General features: G+C 43.2%; 1 protein-coding gene across 1 annotated transcript in view; it reads left to right on the top strand.

The window, feature by feature from the left end:
• Nucleotides 1-15,332, top strand: part of LOC140076571 (rho GTPase-activating protein 6-like) — a 178,211-nt gene extending 162,879 nt beyond the window's left edge. The window contains exons 10-12 of the mRNA XM_072123150.1: nucleotides 10,829-10,926; nucleotides 14,728-14,849; nucleotides 14,943-15,332. Of these exons, the coding sequence (XP_071979251.1) occupies nucleotides 10,829-10,926; nucleotides 14,728-14,849; nucleotides 14,943-15,103 (381 nt within the window). The 3' untranslated portion in view covers nucleotides 15,104-15,332. The remainder of the gene's footprint in view (nucleotides 1-10,828; nucleotides 10,927-14,727; nucleotides 14,850-14,942) is intronic.
• Nucleotides 15,333-26,465: the final 11,133 nt, after the last annotated feature.

Here is a 26,465-nt window from a genome sequence, read left to right on the forward strand (position 1 = left end):
GGTTAAAACCCACTTAGATCACAATTTACTTGATATCTCTATGAACATGCAGATAAATGCGTTAAATCACTAGCTCGCCACCTGCACCCACACAGCTTAGCCACCTATGTCCCTAAAATTAATAATCCTGCTGGTGTGATGACTCATAACCCTCTTGAAATTCTGGACACTTTCCGTACCTATTACGCTGACCTGTATCATATCCGCCACCAGTTTGCGGATCTGGATGAGCCCCAGCAAGCGAACCGCATTGAAAACTATATCTCAGAGACGGCCCTCCCAACGTAATTAGATGAATCAGTGGAAGCTCTAGAATCTCCCCTGGAAAGAAAACACTAACCTCCATACCCACCAGGATGCAAGAAAGAGCTTGTTATAGTCCAGTACCTGACCGTCTATGGTCGGGAACTGCGGCAGCTCCAGTCTGGTATTATAGAGCTGTGAGCGGCCTTAATAAACATGGGCCCCCACACCTCAGGAATATCAGGCTGCAGCTGCTTTATTGTATCTGGCTGGCTCTAGAAAATCATGGGGACCCATTAAAAAAAATTACGTGCACCCCCCCTTAATTTTCATAACCAGCCAGCTACAATACAGCAGCAGCACCATGACATTACAGGAGTGTGAATGCCCACTGTTTTTGGAAGGTCACAGCCCAATAATACCAGAATGCAGCCGCCCCAGAATCTGATCATCTATAGATGATCGGGTACTGGATTATACCCGGCTCTTCCCCGCACCCCTGGTGGCAGTGATAAGGGGGTTAGTATTAGCCTTTTTTTACTGGCTAAAACACTAGGCCCAGTCCTAGTAATGGTTGCCGTCTATTAGACAGCACCATTACTGAGGTAAGTTTTGAGTTAAAATAAACACATGTTTTTTCTTAAATATATTTTATTAAAATAAAAACTCCCGACACACCCTTGTTAACCATTTTATTAAATGAAATAATGCAGGTCATCAATGTAGTCCACCGCATATACATCTGAAAAACATAAATTAAAAAAAGGCGTTATTTATATATATTTATTATATACACATACACTCACCGGCCACTTTATTAGGTACACCTGTCCAACTGCTCGTTAACACTTAATTTCTAATCAGCCAATCACTGGCGGCAACTCAGTGCATTTAGGCATGTAGACATGGTCAAGACAATCTCCTGCAGTTCAAACCGAGCATCAGTATGGGGAAGAAAGGTGATTTGAGGCCTTTGAACGTGGCATGGTTGTTGGTGCCAGAAGGGCTGGTCTGAGTATTTCAGAAACTGCTGATCTACTGGGATTTTCACGCACAACCATCTCTAGGGTTTACAGAGAATGGTCCCAAAAAGAAAAAACATGCAGTGAGCGACAGTTCTGTGGGCGGAAATGCCTTGTTGATGCCAGAGGTCAGAGGAGAATGGGCAGACTGGTTCGAGCTGATAGAAAGGCAACAGTGACTCAAATCGCCACCCGTTACAACCAAGGTAGGCAGAAGAGCATCTCTGAATGCACAGTACATCAAACTCTGAGGCAGATGGGCTACAGCAGCAGAAGACCACACCGGGTGCCACTCCTTTCAGCTAAGAACAGGTAACTGAGGCTACAATTTGCACAAGCTCATCGAAATTGGACAGTAGAAGATTGGAAAAACGTTGCCTGGTCTGATGAGTCTCGATTTCTGCTGCGACATTCGGATGGTAGGGTCAGAATTTGGCGTCAACAACATGAAAGCATGGATCCATCCTGCCTTGTATCAACGGTTCAGGCTGGTGGTGGTGGTGTCATGGTGTGGGGAATATTTTCTTGGCACTCTTTGGGTCCCTTGGTACCAATTGAGCATCGTTACAACGCCACAGTCTACCTGAGTATTGTTGCTGACCATGTCCATCCCTTTATGACCACAATGTAACCTGTAACATCTGATGGCTACTTTCAGCAGGATAATGCGCCATGTCATAAAGCTGGAATCATCTCAGACTGGTTTCTTGCACATGACAATGAGGTCACTGTACTCAAATGGCCTCCATAGTCACCAGATCTCAATCCAATAGAGCATCTTTGGGATGTGGTGGAACGGGAGATTCGCATCATGGATGTGCAGCCAACAAATCTGCGGCAACTGTGTGATGCCATCATGTCAATATGGACCCAAATCTCTGAGGAGCTTCCAGCACCTTGTTGTATCTATGCCACGAAGAATTGAGGCAGTTCTGAAGGCAAAATGGGGTCCAACCCGTTACTAGCATAGTGTACCTAATAAAGTGGCCGGTGAGTGTATATATACATACAAACACACGCATACATATATATACACACGCACAGAAACATATACAGTATATATACTCGCAAACAAATAAACACACGCAGAGGTACATATATGCATACACATAGATATATATATATCTCACATTCACACACATAAAGATACATGCACATGTATTATGCTCACCTCCAACTGGTTCCAGCGCTGGTCTCCTGTTGATAGCAGGCACCAGAGTTTACACAAGAATGCCTGCTATCGACAGAGGGAGATATTGACTTACCTCAAGTCTCAGAAGGTAGATGGCCTTTCTTCTAAGGAAAATGGTGCCAGCAGCAGTTCCTCGGGCTCCTTTCGTGATGTTGGGTCTGAACGTAGCAGGGTCACGTGATGTGACCTACTGACCTGAGTCACGTGACCAGAGGCTGCGTGGACCAAGAGGAGGATAGAGTGTGCCAAGCAGTAAGGAGGTGAGCGATCATGCGGGCCACAGATGAGGTGGGCGGGAGGTAGGCAGGTTGGGGAGTGTTAGGGCGGGTCAGTCAGTGCTGATCTGTGCAGCACAGCAGCGGCAGTGGGACGGCATGGACATGGACGGTGGGCCCCCGTTGCCGCAGTGCTGATACTACGGCCAGGCGCCGTTATCATCAGATCGGGACAAATGTTAGTTCGGCTGTTCATCCTGGGCCCCCATGAGGCCCGGGCCCCCGTGGCAGATGCTACGGCTGCTACGGTGGTTGTTACGCCACTGTCTAATATCTAAAGCAAAATCCTCTAATACTCCCTTATGCTCGCTCTCCATCGATGCAGAAAAACCATTCAATCGGGTCCACTGGTGCTTCATGCACGCTGCACTAAAGCAGCTGGGCATTGGCCCTAGTTTACGGAATAAATTGCGGCTCTATATTCTTCACCAACAGCCTGAGTCAGAGTCAACGGCGCCCTGTCGAACTCACTGTCCATTCGAAACGGAACCAGACAGGGGTGTCCGTTGTCCCCTCTCCTGTACGCCATGGTGATGGAGCACTTAGCAGTGGCAATCCGTAAGAATCCAAACATACATGGAATCTGCGTTGGGGAATCAAACTGTAAGATCTCCTTGTATGTAGACAATCTACTGGTATGCGTCTCGCAGCCCAGGGTTTCTTTCCCTTCCCTGCTCTTGGAATTTAACCGTTATAGTCACCTGAGCAATTTTAAAATAAACTACTCCAAATCGGAGATTCTCAATATATCGCTGCCACAGCGCAGAGCAGTATCCATTCCGATGGCGTACAGGAGCCTTAAAATATACAGATTCCCCCTGACCCACACTCTATTTACTCCCTTAATTACGCCCCACTGCTGGAGAAAACTGTGAAAGATCTCTCCTCTTACGACAAAAAAAATATTATCCTGGTTTGGGTGTAAAATGGACGTTCTCCCCCCGGTTCTTGTATTTATTCCAGGGGGCTCCATTTCCCCCCCCCCCCCCCACTTCCTTCTTCAAGATGTTGCGCACTGGGATGCTTACATTTTTATGGGGCTCGTCCAGACCTAGAGTGGGGTGGAAAATACTAACGCGCCCCAAGGCGATGGGAGGAGCTGGACTCCCAGACCCACAAATCATTATCATTGGGCAGCAGTACTCCAAGCAATGGGTGCGTCTTGAACAACACTCCTCACCTCTCCCGTTAAAATACCTTCCCTGGGTCCAAGGGGATACGATTCAGACTCCCACCGAGGACGCATTTTTCTCCAGGGCAGCGCTGGTCCTGTGGTGCAGTTTGCTCCACAGGGGTCTTCTCTCTCGTCCTTTAGGTCCTCTGACTCGATGACCCTCGTTTCCAATTGCTTATGCACAATGGAACCCCTTTACCCTTTTCTGAAATAGCTGCGCTACACCCAGGAACTAGATTATTGTGGTGGGAACACGCCCAGCTGCAATCATTTATCCGCACACAGGGGAACCGGGAACGATTTTTGGACCCCCTACAGCATTTGAGGATCTCCTTGACCTTACCCTGATGCTGACCCATGTTATATCACAGACATACTCTATCCTTCAGAATGAGTTACATACAAGGGATCCGGGGTTTGTGAGTAAATGGGAGCAGGAGCTGGGCCTAGAATTCTCTCTACAGTAGAAATGAAAAATGTTCACTTTTACTCACAAACTCTCCATGGCTTGTGCTGCCCAGGAGAAAAACTACAAGATAATATCACGGTGGTATCATGTACCCGTAGTCCTTAATTCAATCTACCCTGAGGTGCCAGACGTATGCTGGCGATGTAACAACTCCAGGGGCACAATGGCACACATTTGGTGGGAATACGCTGACCTACGCTCCTTCTGGGATAAAGTATTCTCCACTTATCACTAGGTAGTATTGGCACGCAGAAAAAGACCCTCCTTCGCTCATTTCTCACTGCTGCATGATCAGTGATCCCTCCGCCATTGGAGAAACACCCCCCCCCTTTGGTTGGGTACAAGAATTAATAAATATATGTAGAATGGAAGAGCTCATGGAGAAGCGAATCTGACCACCGAAAAGTTTACCCGAATATGGCAACCCTGGTTCCTGTATGCAGGGACACCTGCATACACTGCACTGTTTACTTGATCCCAACTATTTAGGGACCTTGGTGGGGAATTTTATTATTCTTTCTACTCATCAGATAGTCTCTCACTCCCCCTTCCCTCGTGTGTTTCCCGTCCTGTACTCTTCCCCCCCCCTTTTTTTTTCCTTTTCTCTACTCTTCTCTCTCTTCTTATTCTTTACCTATTATTCCAGTACTGAACATTATGCAACAATATGATGGGCAAATCCTTTTAAAAAACAGTACTTTAAACCTATGTTATGTTTTATTGCCTTGTATCCACGAGGCTAGTTTCTTTCACTTCGATAGAAAGGTTGGACATTTCCTCAGCTCTCCATTTTCTCTGGGCAGAATCAAGAGCTACTAAGTTCAAGCCCAGTATTATATTTTTATGTGGGACTGTTACCAATCAACCATGTACACTTATTGTGATCAGATCCTGTGGGATCCCTGATATGTGTGCCTTGGAATTGGTATGTACATGCTGTTGCAGTTTGTTTGCACTTTGCCTTTCTTCTCAATAAACTATATTGAATATACCAGTTTTCTGAACTGTCGCCAGGATTTCCACCCAGATAGGAAATAAATGAGGTATCAAAAAACAGAAGCATCCACGCATTAGGCTCCTCAACAGGGCCAAAAAGAACTGCGACACAGAGGTACCTTGCAACTTGATCAGATCGGTGCTGAAGGGTTCTTCTTGTAGGAGGACCATGGCGTGCTGAAGCAGCTTGTGACTGAAGACATCACATTATAATAGCCTAGGCAGCAACAGCCAGAACAGCAGCTGAGAGGACCACCGAGTGACTGAAGATAACTTTGCACCCAATTACCCGGGCAACAAGCAGCTCCTCTGCCTCTCATCAGCGATCCAATGGACCAGCATCAAAAGACCACTCCGGAGCTCCGAGAGCAAGCTATGGGGCAACAAGCGCCAGACGACTCCTCCTCAGCGATGCTCCACCTCAACTCGGCAGTCAGCAATCCAACGAGCTGGGCCACGAGCCGTGCCCCTCCACCATCCAGAAAACAAAGCAGCGACCCGGCATCAGACCTCGGTGTAGCATGCACAAGCGGCACTCAGGGTAAGGAGGGCATCTAGACCGGCGAGGGCGTCAGCGATGCCAAACGATCAGCAAATGGGTGAGCCAGGAGCGGGAGGTGGGTCTGGAAGCATCATGCTTTCATGTAATCCCAATCCAATGAGAGTGGAATACTTCTTTAATTAAATAAAAAAGCCCTCTTGCTAAGACTTGGTGCTCCAATAATTACCACTTTCCCTCAAATGGTTCCATTGCAGAATTTTGTGTTGATCTAGGTATAGTGCAGCTGCGACACAAATGTGTCATGGACACTTCTGAAATATATGTACATTCAGTTTGCACTGAAAAGAATATGCAAAGTCAGACAAAAAATGGTGCAGGGGCTTTAATAAATGTAGGCCATTGTACTGCACTGTTCTCTGCCGCAGGAGGTTGTTATGGCGGACTCTATGTACATGTTCAAGAGAGGCCTGGATGCCTTTCTGGAGAGCAAAAATATGACGGGTTATGGGGATAAAACATTTATTTAATTCTTAAAGGTTGGACTTGATGGACTTGCGTCTTTTTCCAGCCTTATATACTATGATACTATGATACTACTTCATGTTAGTGGTATAAATTTTGGTTAATATGTTTTGCGTTTATTTAAAAAAAAATTACATTTGGAATTTTTTGAGAAACTTGTCATTTTCAAAATTATCTGCTGTTAGTAACTCATTTAGGTGATAAAACTAACATTTCCCATATCTCAACTATTTGTTTTCATTTTTTTAAGTTCTTTTTATTCTAATATGACATTACACAGCTTACAAATCGAACAGAGATTTTCATTATTTTTCTGAATAGAAATTTTTTGGATAATTTTTTCTTTAATAAGTTTTAAATTTACAGTAAATGATTAGAATCCCCCCAATTTTCAGTCCTCAAACAATTAAAAACTGCCTTAGATATTCTGCGCTCAATAAAATTCTTTGACATTAAAAACTGCTGCAAAGTGAAGGTGAAATTTTCCAGCAATATCCTAGTTTTGAAGATGAACTTTTTTGGTGGGCGGAGAAGTAGAAAAGCATCAATTCTGTAATAGATTTTTAACTTTTTTTTGTTTTCACCAAAAAGCCAAATAAACATCACATTTTTTGAAAGAATTATCTGAGATCACAACTGTTCTAGTTGTTCATGGCAACCAATCAGAGTTAATATTGTATTATCCCAGAGGTTGTCATGGGCAACTACCGTAGAACAGTTCTGCTCTCAGTAACAGCTGATAAATATCCCCAATCAGGGAGACTAATCAATTGTGTCTGAAGGAGATGCAGTGGAGATGAGGGAGATGAGGGAGACCCGCTGGAGAAATGATTGCACCCGCTTTTCCTCCTTTCCACTTGCGCTCCAGCGGTCATAGCACCGCATCTCATCTCCATTTCCTCTTATACCTTGCAATCCGTGCCTAAGGAAGTTCTGATTTTATAAGACCGAAACATTGCAAAATAATAATTTTTGTTGGATTGCTATACTGTTTATTCTGGATTAAATAAATTCTCCTCAATTTTTGACCTATAAGGAGTAGTGCCAAGTTATCTTTTCTCTATATATATTATGTAGTAACCTACTTGTGCACCCATATACTCCGAAACATCGAGTGACGTGTATTTTTTCCAATAAAACAGAGCCTACACAGAAAACAAGCCCTCACACAGCTCTGCACATAAAAAAATTAAAAAGTTATAGATTTTTGAAGGTGCGGAGTGAAAAATGAAAACACAAAAACAAAAAAGGGCCTGGTCGTTAAGTGGTTAAATATGCATGTATCTACTACACATATAAGCCAACCTGGGTATAAGCCAAGACCCAGCTTGCTGACATCATACTGTGTGCCGATGCTGGGGCACATAGTAGAACATCAGTGAGCGGCTGACGTCACGATCCCTGCGACGGACGGCGCAGGACACAGAAGATACCAGAGCATCGATCAATTGAAGAGGACCTGCCGGGGGGGGGGGGGGGCGTCGGAAGGTGAGTACACGGTCTTGACTCGAGTATACGCCGTTTAAGGGTTTCTCAGCACATTTTTTGTGCTGAAAAACTCTGCTTATATTCGAGTATTTATGGTAATTACAAATACGCACAAGCATTACACATAATTACTCACACACACAGGGGTACAAATACCCCTCCACACAAACATGCTTCATATGCATATAAATAGGTACACAGCATATGTTACTTAGCATACATACTGTCCGTACATTACTGAACATACACACTGTCCATATAGTACTATACATACATACTGTTTATACATTACTGTCTACACAGTGTCCATACATACCGTACATCACTGTACATACTGTACATTACTGTACATACATACTGTACATACATGACTGAACATGTTTACTATACATACACATATTGCACATCTTCACACAAACATTCATGGTCTATATGTACAAATCACATATGCTGTACATACAGTTACTTATCTCTCCAGCTGACACACTGCTAACATCCCAGCAGTGGAGATCCACAGCTTCCGACCCTCTGTTATTAGCAGAGGAAGCTTCCTGCTCAGCAATATCAAGAACGCTGAATGTGACAGATGGGCCCGCGTCTGCCACAGTTCATCCGGATGTGCTTTCTGAGCTGCATGTGGGTCACACCCTCTTTGATCCCCATTGTTCCACCACTGCTTGCCCAGGTATGCCAGGTACGGTCATGATGGGGAGATAAATCTCCCCTTCTGTTATTTATTCCCTAAGGGAACTATGTCAATCATGAAAGAAACCCTTAACCCCTTATCACCGACACTAGTTTTCAGCTCAATGACCAGACTCGATTTTTCAAATCTGACATGTCTCACGATAATTGGTTATAACTTCGGAACGCTTTAACATATCCCGGTGATTTTGAGAATGTTTTCTCATGACACATTGTACTTCATGTTAGTTATAAAATTTAAGTGATAAGTTTTGCATTTCGTTCTGAAAAAAAGGGAAAATTTGGCAAAAGTTTGTAAAAATTCTTCATTTTCCAAGTTTGAAATGTTCTGGTTTCCAGACAAGATGTAAAACTACCCAAAAAGTTTGATAATTAACATTTACAGAATATCTGCTTTATGTTGGGATGATAATTTATGCTTCCAGTCATTTTTCTAGGATATTATGAGGCGCAGAACTTTAGGTGGGATTTTTCTTATTTTCATGAAAATTGCCAAAACTCACATTTTGAGGGACAACTCAGCTTCCAAGTGACTTTGAGAGGCCTAAATAATAGTAAAACCCCATAAATTACCCCACTATAGAAACTTCACCCCTCAACGTATGTAAAACAACTTCTATTAAGTCTATTAACCCTTTAAGTGTTTCACATGGGTTAAAAAATATGGACCTGCGATTTAGAAACTATAGAATTTTTTTGGAAAATACATTCATTTAGGCCAAAACTGAAATTTTCTGAATAAATTAAATGATGAAACGCACTGCAACGCTTGATGCCCAATTCCTCCCGAGTGTACTGATACCCCATATGTGGTGGTAAACTTCTGTACGGACGCACGGCCGAGTATAGAATGAATGGAGGCGCCATTCACAGCAGATTTGTATTGTCACATTGTACAACCTATAAATTTTTATTTTTTTTGGTAATACAAACATATGAGGGCTTATTTTTTATGAGATGAGATACAATGTATAGATAATTTATTTTGGGAGTCTAAAGCTTATTCTTGAGATTTTATTAACTATTTCAAGGGGGACACAAACAAAATCATCAATTTTTATTTTGGATTGTTAGCATTTTTTTCCCCCCGCTCACCGTAATGTAAAAATAATATTTTATCTTTATTCTCTGGTTCACTACGATTGCGGTGATACCTCATTTATATAGTTTTTCTTATTTTTGCTTAATTTTCCTGAGCAAAACCAATATTGGAGAAAATCGCATTGTTTTTACTATTGACAACTTTTCATGGCCATAACTTCTGTATTTTTCTGTTGTCAGATCTGGTTGAGGGCTTATTTTTTGCGAAAACAGTTGTTCTTTTCAGTCGTATCATATTAGGGAACGTAACTTTTTTGATCACTTTTTAGAACATTTTTTGTGATGGTGTTTGATGAAAAATTGTATATTATGGGAAGTTTTCCGAGTTTTTTTTTTTACGTAGTTCACCGAGTGGGTTCAATATTGATTTAGATTTATTGTACAGATTAATACGGACGCGGTGATACCAAATATGTATGTTTTTGTGTTTTATTTACTGTATTTGCATTTTATGTGTTACTGGGGAGATTATGGGACTTTTATTTTATTTATTTATTTAATTATATTATAAAAAGATTTAATTTTTTTTTTTAACTTTTTTACATTTTCTACTTCTTGGCTTGAATAAGCGATCATCCGATCGCTTATTCAAGCCTTTACACTGCAATACACTTGTATTGCAGTGTATAGTGTAAGTAACTGAGCATGCTGCGCATGCTCAGTTACTTGCAGCCGGGTCCTGCCAGGAAGGCAGGACCCGGCGAGAAGAGGAGCCGACAGCCTCGGGTCACTCGTCGGGACCCGGGGCAGCGGCAGGAGGGATCGGATCCCCCGGTAAGCACACCGGGGGGGTCCGATCCACGGGGGACACACTTGCACGCCGCGGTCATGTTTGACCGCGGCGTGTAAGTGGTTAAACACCCGGTATCGGAGTTTTTCCGATCCCGGGTGTTAGAGCCGGGTCTGGGCTGTGATATCAAAGCCCGACACCGGCACTATACTGACCCGATGTCTCAAAATCTTCTTCTGACGCGGCGCCGTAGAAAGGCGTCGCATCAGAAGAAGTACCCTTGATGACCGCTGTAGAAACCCGATAGGGTGGTCATTAAGGGGTTAAAATGACAATAACAATGAAAAGATTATTTTTAAAAGGTTTTGTACTCATTTCTGTTCTTACCAGTTACATTTGTTTTCTACAGATCCCTTCCCGAATGCATGGTGATATTATATTAAGTTTGCTGAAGACAGATCCAGAAGTTGTAGACTATTTATTGCGCCAAAAACTGTCAGTAATTCAGTAAGTGGAAAACCTTAGACAAAGAAAGTTTAAAATATAAACCTTGATCAAAGCGTAACTATAAAGCTATAGTAAGTTTACCAAATTATTGTATGGGATTCCCCCTTTAAAAACAGAATGATGTCTACTTTGTGCTGCCCGCCCTTTTCTTTCTAAAGTTATCACATTTTCCGTCCTGAAAGTGTATGTATATAATATATATATATATATCCAGCCCCTGAAAGTGTACTCACCTTCTGACCGTCCACCCCCCCACCCCACCCCGGCAGGTCCTATTCTATCCATCGCTGGGCTGGCATCGGCTCCGCGCTTCCGCGCGGTCTGACGCAGGCACCATGATGTCAGCGGATCGCTGACATCATAGTGTGTGCCAATGGCAACGCACACATTAGAATGTCAGCGTGCAGCTGACTTCATGATGCCTGCGACGGACCGGGACAAGGAAGCCGAAGCCAGGGCCGTGATGGATCGAAGAGGAGCTGCCGGGGATGGGCATCGCAAGGTGAGTACACTTTCTTGGCACGATTATAAGCCAAGTTAGGGTTTTTCACCATATTTTTTGTGTTGAAAAACTCAGATTATACTCGAGTATATATGGTAGTTTCCCACAAGTAAATCCAGTGAACACTTCACAGTGCATACACAGGATGTATATGGTGACAGCCTGGCAGCTTCCATCACATGGAGGAGCAGGGAACATGTAACAAGTGGAAGAAATCATTAGTACATAAAGACTATAGCCTGTGCTGTGTGAGCACTAAGGGTTAATAGCTTATCTGTACAGTGCAGATGACAAGGTGGAGGAGCAGTATAGGGCGCAGAGACAGACAGAGAAAGTTCTGTAGAATCACAGACTAGGATGGAGGGGCTGATAGGGAACAGGGAGATCTTGTACCTCACTATTCTGTGCAGGAGACCTCTGCATTCACAGTCATCCAGCTCTGCTTCATACACAGTCACATAACCTCCTCCTTTATGAGCAGGAAGCTGCAGCTCCTTCACTCCCATGAATCTGAACAGAAACAAAGTGTAAACAAGATACAGTCTCATAGGGCTTATCAGCACATGGAAGCCATTGCAGCCATGAGGTAATCTGAGGGAGCTAGCAAGCAAACTGCTGCACATAGGTAACAAAGATAATTGGCAAAGTTGTTTTACATCCCAAGAGCTATTGATTTGTAGGGAAAATTCCTTTACAGTTACTCTTTAACCTTGTGCTTCAATGTTTATTCACGGTACATGTATAATAAGTAGAACGCTATCTATCCCTACATGAATTACCTAGCTAGGATTCTTGCTACAGGCAAACAACACTTTTGCAGATATATTTATGCATCCCAAGCTATTTATATATATATATATTTTTAAAAGCATATAAAAAGACTGGGACTAGTGGACATGGTAAATATGCAAAACATGATATTTGTTATTATATTTTATAGATTTAATAAGATTTGATAAAATAAATTGAATTACAGGATAATTAGCATAAATATTAATCACAAACTCACACTTAACGTTAATACATATAATGAATTATTGTTGAGACTTGAGAATTGCAGGTTAACAGATTTGTATTTTATATCTGTGTGCTATATTTATAGCTCAGTGTTAGCCCTTATATATGTTGATCATATATAAAGACTTGGATTTAAACTTGAAGTGTAATTAGATATAGGTACTTATAGTCCCCTTAATAAGATGATACGAGAACTAACACAAAGCATGCCAGCACAAAGGATATAACTCTGTGATGTGTTTATGCAGAATCATTCACATTAGTTTAGCATGTTGGTGCTTATACATCGTCTGCCGACACTCAATAGTGGTGTGGTGACAGTATTCAGTGTATGCGGGTTAGAGATGTTTGGCACACCACAGGTCACAGGAGAGCAATTCCAGCACACAAGCGGTCACTCTGAATTTGCCAGCATTGTGTAATCGGAACCTTGCGCATGGGTGATTGGCTTAAAGGAGGTACCAGAAAAACGGTAACTGAGTTGGCTCACCGTATGGAGGAGTCCATTAACAACTGAATTTCTATAGGTGGACTGGCACTGCGGTGGCATCCAGCCTCCCACAAAATAAAAAAATAGAAACAATTTATATATACAAACTCCCAGCTGTTGATGCAAACAATCGGCCACTTGATGTCATTGGGGCATGCCTATTGGTTGCCAAAGAAGCCAAATGGCTTAGTTAGCGGCATTTAAATGGTTAACACCTGCAATCGATGCCAACACCCATCCCAGGTCTTAGCGACGTGATCAGCCTGTGAGTCCTCTTCATACCTTCCCTACTGCAACAAGACATTCAGGAATGTCTGAATGCAGGAAGGGGATAAACAGGCTCCAGGGTTCCCTCATTTTGACATCTGTATTCCAGCCTGTATGGTGTGAGTCTATGGAAGCTGAACATTAGTTTACTTCTAATCTCCCAGTGTTTATTTACATAGCTGAGGGCAGTGAGGATTAACCCTTTAAAGGAAACCTACCATTTGATTTGATGCATTATGAAGCACACATATCTTAGGAATGCTGTAGCTACACTGATGCAAGATCATTTCTTGGTTAATCCCTGAGCTTAGTGGTTTTGCTGAAAACAATTATAAGATTCAGGACCTTGGGATAGCTGGGTCAGGCTGGCTAACACATTACATATGAACTTGTAATTACAAATGGAGGTGACTAATGAAGCATGACTAATCAACCTGAGCTTTAAGATTCATACACAGCAGCTGGGGGATGGTGCAGCAATTGATTATTCTGCCTCCAGACACAAGCCAGATTACATCATCCTCTCTGGCAGTCACGTGCTAGGACAAGAGTTGAAGGAGCCGCAGAAGCGAGACAACTTAATTATCATAATGTTATATCTATTTTATCAGCAAAACCACTCAGCACAGGAATTAACTGAGATATGAGCCTGCATCATTGTAACTACAGCATTCTCAATGTATGTTTGTTTCATAATGCATCAAATCAAATGGTAGGTTTCCTTTAACTTTCAGCTTGATTTTGAATAATAATGTTTAGAATATGCTACAGTCAGCGAGTAAGTAGAAAGGCTTAACACTTACTGCTCAGAGTTGTGTAAACAAACAAGAGAGCAGAGGAGAGCAAATCTTTACAACCTTATACTTCTAATTTCTAAATTAGGTATTTTAGAAAAATGTTCACAACATGCCCCCACACACATAGTAAGTTGAAAAAAGACACATGTTCATCAATTTCAAACAAGGAAGGAAAAGGATCACATGAGGAAGGGATGCATGTGATTCTTACTATATACTTTATACTTTTCAGTTCAATAACCAATGTTATGTCATGTAAAAAGGAATCTAGGCTCTTTTTGAAGGTCACTGCATTCTCTGCTTTGCCAGCTCCTGAGACAGGCTTTTCCACAAATTCACACTTCTTATAGTAAAGAAGCCTTGTAACTCTGGAGATTTAACCTTGTTTTCTCCAGACTGAGACAGTGCCCCCTCGTCTTTGATTTAACGTGGTTCATTTAACTTTCCATTATATATTTTTGTATGGACAACTTATATATTTCTATAATTGAATCATGTCCCCCCCCCCCCTTAGTCATCTCTTTTTGTGACTAAGTAAATCTAATTCTTTCCTCAGAACTGAGATCCTCCTTGCTTCTTATGATTTTTTTGTTTTTTTCGTTGTACCCTTTCTAGATCCAGAGCATCAATATTAAAAATGATCTGAAATAACAATTACTCTTTAAATTAGAAACTACAAATATGTGATAACATGTGATTTATTAATCTGTGTGCTGTATTATTTATAGGAATAAAGTCGATACAGATGAACAAGACAAGCAGCAGTGGAAAATGCACAGTACTGCTTCACTGGTTTCTTATAGCCCTCTTGCAACTCTTATGCAGCTGCTGAGTACTAGAAAAAAATCAGGTGAGATGTTGCAAATCTAAAATGACACAAATAGACCATGTATATGTTATTCAGCCTGTCATATCTCACCTTTATTGTGATGCTACTTTTTAGGATTTCTAGAGAGTTCTTTACCGCTGTGTAAGCGCCGTCCATCCCGTTCACAAGAGGATCTGACAATGCTCCCAGCTACCACAACTCAGAAGAGCTTTCTGCCAGTTCTGCCTCGTTTCTTACCATTATTCACCCGTGGATCATCTTGCCCTGCACCATAACAATACTGTCTTATCATCAATGTCTACTTTGGTACTAAACTAAAACAACAAGACTTTATGCATATGTACATAACAGTTTAATGTTGTGTGGATCTCTTGATAACACCATGCTTTTTGCTTTATTTTTATATACAGCATCCAGTGTAGGATGTACGATTTGTTTTATATTTTTTCTTTCTATATATCAGTAAATAAAAACACTTTTAGCAGGTAAAAACTTTGGCTACAAAGTGCCTGTATCTTCTAGTCCACAGTCAGGGAGATACTGCAGTGGATGTTATTTGGATTGGTAATACATAAAGTAAGGGGTCATATGCATCCATAATTGTGCGCTGTTTTATTCCAAGCCTGAAAATATAATCAGTGCAGGGTCATTATTGGACACCACTGATCACATAATATCCTTCATCTTTATAAATATAAGATCAATTGATCTTATATAAGATCAATTGACTATAAAATACAAGCACTTCTGAGAAATAATTTGGAACACACTATGCGAGAAACACAGCCATCCGCATGCTAACAGTCCTCAGAATAGCAGCAGCAGTAAAAAGGGAATGAAAGGTCCTATACCAGTGATGGCTAACCTATGGCACTGGTGCCAGAGGTGGCACTCAGAGCCTTTTCTGTGGGCACTCAGGCCATCACCTGAGATGACTCCAGGTATCTTCCTGCAGTCCCAAACAGCCCAGGACTTGCTGTGCACAGAGCTATATTAAAGTGACAGCTCAACCTGGGACTATTTTCTGCCTTATTGGTGTCCTCAGGGGCTGGTATCAATGAAAACTGTGACAGAGAAGGGAGTATAAATCACAAATTAAATTTCTGTGTTGGCACTTTGCGATAAATAAGTGGGTCTTTGTTGTAGTTTGGGCACTTGGCCTCTAAAAGGTTCGCCATCACTGTCCTATACTATAAGTCCTTTCATTATGTCACAATCATGTAATCTCCATCCTGTTTGTGTGCTGTGTTTGTACATAATATGCTGCTGAGCTGTTTGAGCATGTATATTGCGTGTGTAAATGACCTGTGTGCAGAAGAACTGCCTGTGTGTGTAGCAGAGATGTGTGTTCTTGCCTAAACCTGGACTGCATCTTATAGAAAGATGTGTCTAATAGTCTAAAAATATTTTTGTTAAATTATTGTGTAGATGCATGGTAGCTGTATTCTGAGAGCGCTATATAATTAAAGATTATTATTAGAGATGAGCGAGCACTAAAATGCTCGGGTGCTCGTTATTCGAGACAAACTTTTCCCGATGCTCGAGTGCTCGTCTCGAATAATGAACCCCATTGAAGTCAATGGGAGACTCGAGCATTTTTCAAGGGGACCAAGGGCCTGCACAGGGAAGCTTGGCCAAACACCTGGAAACCTCAGAAAATGATGGAAACACCACGGAAATGGACAGGAAACAGCAGGGGCAGCATGCATGGATGCCTCTGAGGCTGCTTAATTGCACCATTATGCCAAAATTATGGGCAACAGCATGGCCATGACAGAGTGACCGAATGAGGCTAGATAGCATCTAAAACATTCAATAATTGACCCTGACACTATAGGGGACGGCAAGCAGAGGCAGCAGCAGCAGTGGCAGGCTAGAGAGTGTCATGGCGACATACCCTAAATGTACTCAGGCTTCAAACCAATGGGTGGCAGAGAGGAACCAAAGGAGGTGAGCAAGAAGCGCTGAAATGATTTCCTATGTCAACAAAAGGTTGACGGTATATTTAGTCGATAACACAGCATGGTGGCGACATAGTGACCAAGTTCCATAACGTATCTGGTGAAACACCCAAAAAATTAGCCTGACACAGCTCGTTTGATAAGGGGAAGACATGTGGAGGCAGCCATGGAGACGACTTCCATGATTAAGAGTGACAGTATTGGGCATTCATATTGCGCTGCTATGATTGCAACTTCAGGTCTCCAGCATGGCGGCGACAGATGGGCCGAGTTCCATTATGTATATGGTGAAACACCTGAAAATTCTGCCTGACACAGCTCGTTTGATAAGGGAATGATGTGCTGGATATCCTCTCGTGCTCCAGCGTCTGGGGTATAGAGAGTTGAAAGTTGCGCATGGAGACATTGGTGGACGCTGTGGAGGATCGTGGAGGTAAAATAGACAGGAAACAGCAGGAGCAGTATGCATGGATGCCTCTGAGGCTGCCTAATCTTGGGATGGAGCTGGCGCTCCGCTGCCAGGCGAGCTTTCGCCTGTCCAAGCCCCTGTCTCTCGGCTCCTCCCCAAACAGCACTTCTAAGAACCTTTTGTATAAGATCAAGTGTAGTAGTGTTCTTATAAGTTTGGGTTATGGCGGGTGAGGGGAATGTAAACAGATGCACAAGAAGCGCTGAAATAATATCGGTAAATGATAAAAGTTTGCCAGTATATTTTGTGGATAACACAGCAGGGTGGCGACAAAGTTAACAAGTTTGATGTGGAAGCCATGAAAACAATCCAAAATTCTGCCTGACACAGCTCGTTTGATAAGGGGACGATGTATGGAGGCAGCTATATGGACGACTTTTGGAGGCAGCTATGGAGATGACGTGTGGAGGTAGCAATGAAGACAACGTGTGGAGGCAGCTAAAAAGACGACGTGTGGAGGCTGCTATGGAGACAATTTAATTTGGATAGTGCCTGTATGTGGCAGTCCAAAAAAGCTTTTCAAACCAGAGGAGCAGGTAGGTGGTCCTCCAGAAAAATTAAATAGATTGAGTGCCTGTATGTGGCACTCCCAAAAATTGTTTAAAACAGAGGACCGGGTAGGTGGCCCTCCAGAAAAATTAAATACATAGAGTACTATAGCTAGAGCCAGTTGGCCCTGGCAAAAAATAGCCAGTTTCCTCTGCTTTAGTGTACAAAGAGGAGGAGAAGGAGGAAAATGAGGAGGAGGAGTGCATAAATTATTCAGGTTGAGCTCCCTTCACCTGGTGGAGAATGGAAATCCTGAGAAATCCAGGCTTTATTCATCTTGATAAGCGTCAGCCTGTCAGCGCTGTCAGTCGACAGGCGTGTACGCTTATCGGTAATGATGCCACCAGCTGCACTGAAAACCCGCTCGGACAACACGCTAGCGGCAGGGCAGGCAAGAACTTCCAAGGCGTACAGTGCCAGTTCGTGCCACATGTCCAGCTTTGATGCCCAGTAGTTGTAGGGAGCTGTGTGATCTTTTAGGATGATGGTATGGTCAGCTACGTACTCCCTCGCTGCGCTGCCCTGAGAGTGGCAGCATCTGTGCTGGACTTCCTAAAATGCGCACAGATGCGGCACACCTTCGTGAGCAAATCAGACAGATTGGGGTATGTCTTGTGGAAACGCTGAACTATGAGATTTAACACATGGGCCAGGCATGGCTCATGTGTCAGTCTGCCGAGTTGCAGAGCCGCCACCAGGTTACGGCCGTTGTCACACACAACCATGCCTGGCTTCAGGTTCAGCGGTGCCAGCCACAGATCAGTCTGCGCCGTGATGCCCTGTAATAGCTCTTGGGCGGTGTGCCTTTTATTGTCTAGGCTCAGCAGTTTAAGCACCGCCTGCTGTCGCTTAGCGACGGCACTGCTGCTGTGCCTAGAGCTACCGACTGATGGTGCCATGCCCACGGATGGTAATTCGGAGGAGGAGGTGGAGGAGGGGTGGGAGGAGGAGGAGGCATAGTAGGCCTGAGAGACCTGGACCGAGGTAGGCCCCGCAATCCTCGGCGTCGGCAGTATATGACCAGCCCCAGGGTCAGACTCGGTCCCAGCCTCCACCAAGTTAACCCAATGTGCCGTCAGCGATATATAGTGGCCCTGCCCGGCAGCACTCGTCCACGTGTCCGTGGTCAGGTGGACCTTGTCAGAAACGGCGTTGGTCAGGGCACAGATGATGTTGTCTGACATGTGCTGGTGCAGGGCTGGGACGGCACATCGGGAAAAGTAGTGGCCTCGGTCTCTACCAGCCTATAGGGCAGCATCTCCAAGCTAAGTAATCTGGAGATGTGGACGTTGAGGGCTTGGGCGTGTGGGTGGGTTGCACTAAACTTCCTTTTGCGCTCCAGCGTCTGGGGTATGGAGAGCTAAACGCTGCACATGGAGACATTGGTGGATGCTTTGGAGGATCGTGGAGGCGAAGATGTGGTTTTCGCACGGGAGGTGTTTGGGCCGGGGTCCTGGGCAGGGGGCTGACTAGCAGAGGCAGCAGATGACACAGGGGAAGGAGCAGTGGTGTGTTCGGCCGGAGGTGAACAGGCTTGGTGCCATTGAGTGGGGTGTTTAGCATTCATATGCCTGCGCATACTGGTGGTAGTTAAGCTAGTAGTGGTGGAACCCCTGCTGATCTTGGTGTGGCACAGGTTGCACACCACAGTCCGTCGGTCATCCAGTGTTTCTTTAAAGAACCTCCAGACTTCCGAAAATCTAGCCCTCGCCACGGAAGCTTGGCGTGAAACATTTGTCGCTGATGCACTAGCTCTGGCACTGCCTCTCCGTCTGGCCCCACCACTGCCTCTTCCAACCTGTTCTTGTTGAGGACTCGCCTCCGTCTCAGAAGCACTGTGTTCACCCGGCCTACCAACCCAGCTTGGGTCTGTCACATCATCATCCTCCGATCCCTCAGTCTGCTCCCCCCTCGGACTTCCTGCCCTGACAACAACTTCACCACTGTCTGACAACCGTGTCTCCTCATCATCCGACACCTCTTTACACACTTCTTCCACAGCTCAGCAGCAACCGGACAAGTGGTTTGTGACTCTGGGAAGGGTCCAGAAAACAGTTCCTCAGAGTATGCCAGTTCAAATGCCAAATTTTCCTGGGAGGGGGCAGACTGGGGGGAAGGAGGCTGTGGTGGAGGAGTGCTGATTTCGGTGACATGGGTGGACTGCGTGGAAGACTAACTGGTGGACAAATGGCTAGAAGCATTGTCCGCAATCCACGACATCACCTGTTCGCATAAAAGTTAAAAAAAAAATCAGCAGACTGTGCCTAATTCAATCAAACTCCTAATAAATTGTCCCACTTAAGCCCCTTCTACACTGGCGTTTTTCACGCGCGAGTTCTGCGCGTGCATTTGACGCGCAGAACTTGCATTGCACTCTGTCCCTTTGTATTCAATGGCTCTTTCTTCATTAGCGTTGTTTTTCACGCGCGTGCTTGCGTTCGTTTCACGCCCCATTCAAGTCTATGGGGACGTATCAAAAACGCATTGCACTCGCGAATATTGCAAATGCAATGCGAGTGCAATGCGTTTTAAACGTAAGGGTTGCTAGGTGACCAGAATAACAGTATTTCCCCTGCTCGCGAACGATCATTTAATTAAAAAAACACAATGAAGAACAGTGAAGAATAGAATAAAAACAGTGAACACAGTGAACACAGTGAACACAGGATCATTTAAGAGAAAAACACAGTGCAGAACACAGTGCAGAATAGATTACAGATGTTCGGCACATCTGCTTACTTGTCGGGAGATACGCGCGGAACGGTGCGCCCAAAATAGCATGTGAAGAACAATATATATGTGTGAAGAACACATTGCAGATGTATTTAAACATCTGCAATTTGTTCTTCACACACATATATATTGTTCTTCACATGCTATTTTCGGCGCACCGTTCCGCGCGTATCTCCCGACAAGTAAGCAGATGTGCCGAACATCTGTAATCTATTCTGCACTGTGTTCTGCACTGTGTTTTTCTCTTAAATGATCCTGTGTTCACTGTGTTCACTGTTTTTATTCTATTCTTCACTGTTCTTCACATCTGCTAACTTGTCGGGAGATAATATACACGGGGAACAGTGAAGAATAGATCGCAGATGTTTGCAACTTATCAGAAGACATTATTTTTAAATTAAATAACCCATTTTAATCCCAAACCATGGTCCCTTTGAAAAATGCTCGATTCTCCCATTGACTCACGCGTGAAAAATGCGCCGAAAACGCAAAAAAAACGCTAACAACACGCGCGTGAAAAACGCAAAAACGCTAATTACTCCAAGGAAAAATGGAACAAAAACGCAGCCAAAAACGTCAGTTTTTCACGCATTGCACCCTGACGTGAAACGCAACGCTAGTGTGGAAGAGGCCTTAGGTGTTTGAGATGTGTGTGTCACTAAGAGCTGAATATAACGTTCGCAAGTCTCCCTGCAAATTCCTCACAATATGGTACTAGCTGCACTACTAGTGCCAGCAAGGCCAGCCACAAGCAAATCAACAAAATATATATATATATAACGCTATTGTAGGCCTAAGAAAGTCGTTGGGTTCTTGTATGCCTAGTTTCTAACAGCACACAAGAACTGGATTTTAAGTCACTTTAAGTTTTGAAAAAAAAAAAAAATTGTCAGACTGTGTCTAATTCAATCAAAACCCTAATAAATTGTCCCACTTAGGTGTTTGAGATGTGTGTGTCACTAAGAGCTAAATATAACGTTCCCAAGTCTCTGAAAATTCCTCACAATATGGTAAGCTTGCTCAGACAGTTTACACTGCTCTACAATAAAATAGTATTGTAGAGCAGTGTATTGAACTTAAACCAGTGATCAGAGCATCACTGGTTTAAGTTCAAGTATGTATAAGTAAAAATATGCAAAAACACTTAACACTACACATTATAATAAATAAAAAATAAATACATAAAAATATAAGCCCCTAAAATGTCACTTTCCCATAAAAACACTTAATAAAGAATAAAAAACACAAAAACACAAAAAACCCCGCATATTTGGTATTGCCGCGTCCGTAACAATCTGTATAATAAAACAGAATCGTTACTGGACCCGCACGGTACACGCCGTAGAAAAAAACCCGCAAAAACATTCCGAAAAAAGATAATTTTTAATTATACCCTATCAAAAAATGCTCTAAAAAGTAATTTAAAAAATGTTATGCACTCCAAAATAAGCCCACTAAAAAGAACAACTCTTCTCGCAAAAAATAAGCCCCTAACCAGATTTGTCAGCCGAAAAATAAAAAAGTTATGCATATGAAAAGATGGTGATGCTAAAATGAACAAGATTTTCTCCAAATTGGTTTTTATTCAGTACAATTGAATAAAATACACAAAACCCCACATATTTGGTATCCCTGCGTCCGTAACAATCTGCATAATAAAACAGAATCGTTATTAGATCCGCAAAGTGAACACCGTAAAAAACAAAACAAAAAAAAGATCCAGAAAAAAGATCATTTTCAATTAATACCCTATAAAAATGCTCTAAAAAGGGATTTAAAAAATGTTATGCACTCTAAAATAAGACCACTAAAAAGAACAATCCTTCTCGCAAAAAATAAGCCCTTAAACAGATTTGTGAGGCAAAAAATAAAAAAGTTATGCATATGAAAGACGGTGATGCTAAAATTAACAACATTTTTGCCAAATTACTTTTTATGCAGTAAAAATGGGAAAAAAATAAAAAATCTATATAAATGAGGTCTTTTTGTAATCGTGGCGACCCATAGAATAAAAATAATATACTATTTTTATGGTATGGTAAACGGGCAAAAAAAAAAAACCCATAAAAATCTTCCTGAAAAGTGATGATTTTCATTTCCTCCACCAACAAAGAGTTAATAAAATCTCACCAATTAGCCTATAGATTCCCCCAAATTACGTACCAGAAAAGTGCATCTCATGTGGCAAAAGAAATAAGCCCCTATAGGTCCACATTAAAAAAAAAGAAAAAAAATTATAGCCTGTACAATGTGACATAGCAAATCTGCTCTGGATGGCGTCTCCTTCCCTTCTCTGCCCGGCCGTGCGCCCATACAGCAGGTTACCACCACATATAGAGTATCCGTGTACTCGGGAGAAATTGGGTAACAAACTTTGTGGAGCCTTTATTCATTTAATCCATTGTAAATGTTTAATTTTCCACCCAAAATGGGTGTATTGTGAAAAAATATTACAATTTGCAGACTGCACCTCCATTTTGTTTTAACCCCTATAAAACACGTAAAGCGTTAACAAACTTCTTAAAAGTGGTTTTTCATACGTTGAGGTGTGTAGTTTCCACAATGGGGTAATTTATGAGTCTCACTATTATTTAGGCCTCTCAGTGTCAATTAGAAGTTGAGCAGGTCCATCTAAATGCGGGTTTTGGTGATTTTACAAAAAATGTGAAAAATGATACCTAAATTCTGAGCCTCATAACATTCTAGTAAAATATGTGGAATCTTAAAAAACCATGGCAACATAAAGCAGACATTTGGGAAATGTAAGTTATGAATTTATTTGGGAGCTATGACTATCTGCATCAAAAGTAGAGAATTTAGAACGTTGAAAATAAAGAATTTTTCCAAATTTTTTCCAAATTTTGTTTTTTTTCATAACTAAACACAAAAGATATCATCCAAATTTTTAAACTAATTTGAAGTACAATGTGTCACGAGAAAACAATCTCAAAATCCCCTGGATATCTCATAGCGTTCCCACGCTATAACCACTTATAGTGACACAGGGCAGATTTGAAGAATGGGGCCGCGTCCTTAAGGCCAAAATAGGCTGAGTCCCCTAGGGGTTAACGTTCCCAAGTCTCCCTGCAAATTCCTCACAATATGGTACTAGCTGCACTACTAGTGCCAGCAAGCCCAGCCACAAGCAAACAAAAAATAAAATATAACTAGAGATGAGCGAACATACTCGTCCGAGCTTGATGCTCGTTCGAGCATTAGCATACTCGAAACTGCTCGATGCTCGGACGAATACTTCGCCCGCTCCAGAAAATGGCATCTCCCGCCGTTGTGATTTTTGGCGGCCAGAAACAGAGCCAATCACAAGCCAGGAGACTCTGCACTCCACCCAGCATGACGTGGTACCCTTACACGTCGATAGCAGTGGTTGGCTGGCCAGATCAGGTGACCCTGGAATAGACTAGCACCTGCCCGCGCTGCTCGGATCATTCTGTGTCTGGATGCCGCTAGGGAGAGAGCTGCTGCTGGTCAGGGATAGCGTTAGGGTGTTCTATTAGAATAGTGTTAGGCAGGAGTGATTCAACAAGAACCCAACAGCCCTTCTTAGGGCTACAATAACGTTTTATTTTACTTTTTTTTGGTTTGCCTGTGGCTGGGCTTTCTGCCATTAGTAGTGCAGCTAGTACCATATTGTGAGTAATTTGCAGGGAGACTTGCTACCGTTGTGTTTAGCTCTTAGTGACACACATATCCACCTCAAACACCGAAGTGGGACAATTTATTAGGGGTTTGATTTGAATTAGGCACAGTCTTCTGATTTTTTTTTTTTTACGTTTATTTCTTTTTATAACTCAAAGTAATCTGGCAAAGCAGTGTGCTTTCAGTGTAAGCTAGAAAATAGCCATAGGAGATCCCCAACGGCTTACTTAGGCCTACAATAGCGTTATATTTTACTTTTTTTTGTTTGCTTGTGGCTGGGCTTGCTGCCACTAGTAGTGCAGCTAGTACCATATTGTGAGGAATTTGCTGGGAGACTTGCGACCGTTGTGTTTAGCTCTTAGTGACACACATATCCACCTCAAACACTGAAGTGGGACAATTTATTAGGGGTTTGATTTGAATTAGGCAGAGTCTGCTGATTTATTTTTTTTTACGTTTATTTCTTTTTATAACTCAAAGTAATCTGGCAAAGCAGTGTGCTTTCAGTGTAGGCTAGGAAATAGCCATAGGAGAACCCCAACGGCTTACTTAGGCCTAAAATAGCGTTATATATTACTTTTTTTGTTTGCTTGTGGCTGGGCTTGCTGCCACTAGTAGTGCAGCTAGTACCATATTGTGAGGAATTTGCTGGGAGACTTGCGACCGTTGTGTTTAGCTCTTAGTGACACACATATCCACCTCAAACACTGAAGTGGGACAATTTATTAGGGGTTTGATTTGAATTAGGCACAGTCTGCTGATTTATTTTTTTTTACGTTTATTTCTTTTTATAACTCAAAGTCATCAGGCACAGCACAAAGTCCAGTTGTGTGCTGTCAGTGTAGGTTAGAAACTAGCCATAGCAATAGGATAGCATCATTTTGTTAAAAAATAAATAAATAAACACAAAAAAAAATAAAAAGTTTACACTTTAATTTGGAAAATGTTTAACCCGAGGGCTAGGGGTAGAGGACGAGGGCGTGGACGTGGGCGTCCAACTACTGCAGGGGTCAGAGGCCGTGGTCCTGGGCGGGGTGAGACACCACCTGCTGATGAGGGAGCAGGGGAACGCCGCAGAGCTACACTCCCTAGGTTCATCATGTCTCAAGTTACTGGGACTCGTGGTAGAGCACTGTTGAGGCCAGAACAGTGCGAAGAGGTGATGTCGTGGATTGCGGACAATGCTTCTAGCCATTTGCCCACCAGTCAGTCTTCCACGCAGTCCACCCATGTCACCGAAATCAGCACTCCTCCAGCTCCTCCACCTCAGCCTCCTTCCCCCCAGTCTGCCCCCTCCCAGCAAAATTTGGCATTTGAACCGGCATACTCTGAGGAACTGTTTTCTGGACCCTTCCCACAGTCACAAACCACTTGTCCGGTTGCTGCTGAGCTTTTTTCCGATGCCCAGGTTTTCCACCGGTCGCAGTCTGTGGGTGATGATGACATTATTGACGTAGTGGAAGAAGTGTGTAAAGAGGTGTCGTACGATGAGGAGACACGGTTGTCAGACAGTGGTGAAGTTGTTGTCAGGGCAGGAAGTCCGAGGGGGGAGCAGACTGAGGGATCGGAGGATGATGAGGTGACAGACCCAAGCTGGGTTGATAGGCCGGGTGAACACAGTGCTTCTGAGACGGAGGCGAGTGCTATACCAGAACAGGTTGGAAGAGGCAGTGGTGGGGCCAGACGGAGAGGCAGGGCCAGAGCTGGTGCATCAGCGCCAAATGTTTCCCGTAGTCAAGCTCCCGTGGCGAGGGCTAGATTTTCAGAAGTCTGGAGGTTCTTTAAAGAAACACCGGATGACGACGGACTGTGGTGTGCAACCTGTGCCAAACCAGGATCAGCAGGGGTTCCACAACAAATAGCTTAACTACCATCAGTATGCGCAGGCATATGAATGCTAAACACCTCAGCCTCCTTCCCCTCCTTGCTGCTGAGCTTTTTTCCGATGCCCAGGTTTTCCACCGGTCGCAGTCTGTGGGTGATGATGACATTATTGACGTAGTGGAAGAAGTGTGATTTGCTCACGAAGGTGCGCCGCATCTGTGCGCATTTCAGGAAGTCCAGCACAGATGCTGCCACTCTCAGGGCAGCGCAGCGCCGCCTCCAACTGCCCACTCACCGACTGTTGTGCGACGTGCCCACGAGGTGGAATTCAACATTAACCATGTTAACCAGAGTTTACCAGCAGCGCAGAGCTATTGTAGACTGCCAGATGTCAACTTCCACCAGAACTGGTAGTCAGGTCAGTCAGCTTCCTCAAGTCTACAA

This window comes from Engystomops pustulosus, chromosome 9 (genome assembly GCF_040894005.1).
Source record: "Engystomops pustulosus chromosome 9, aEngPut4.maternal, whole genome shotgun sequence".
In the NCBI taxonomy this organism is placed as follows: Eukaryota; Metazoa; Chordata; class Amphibia; order Anura; family Leptodactylidae; genus Engystomops; species Engystomops pustulosus.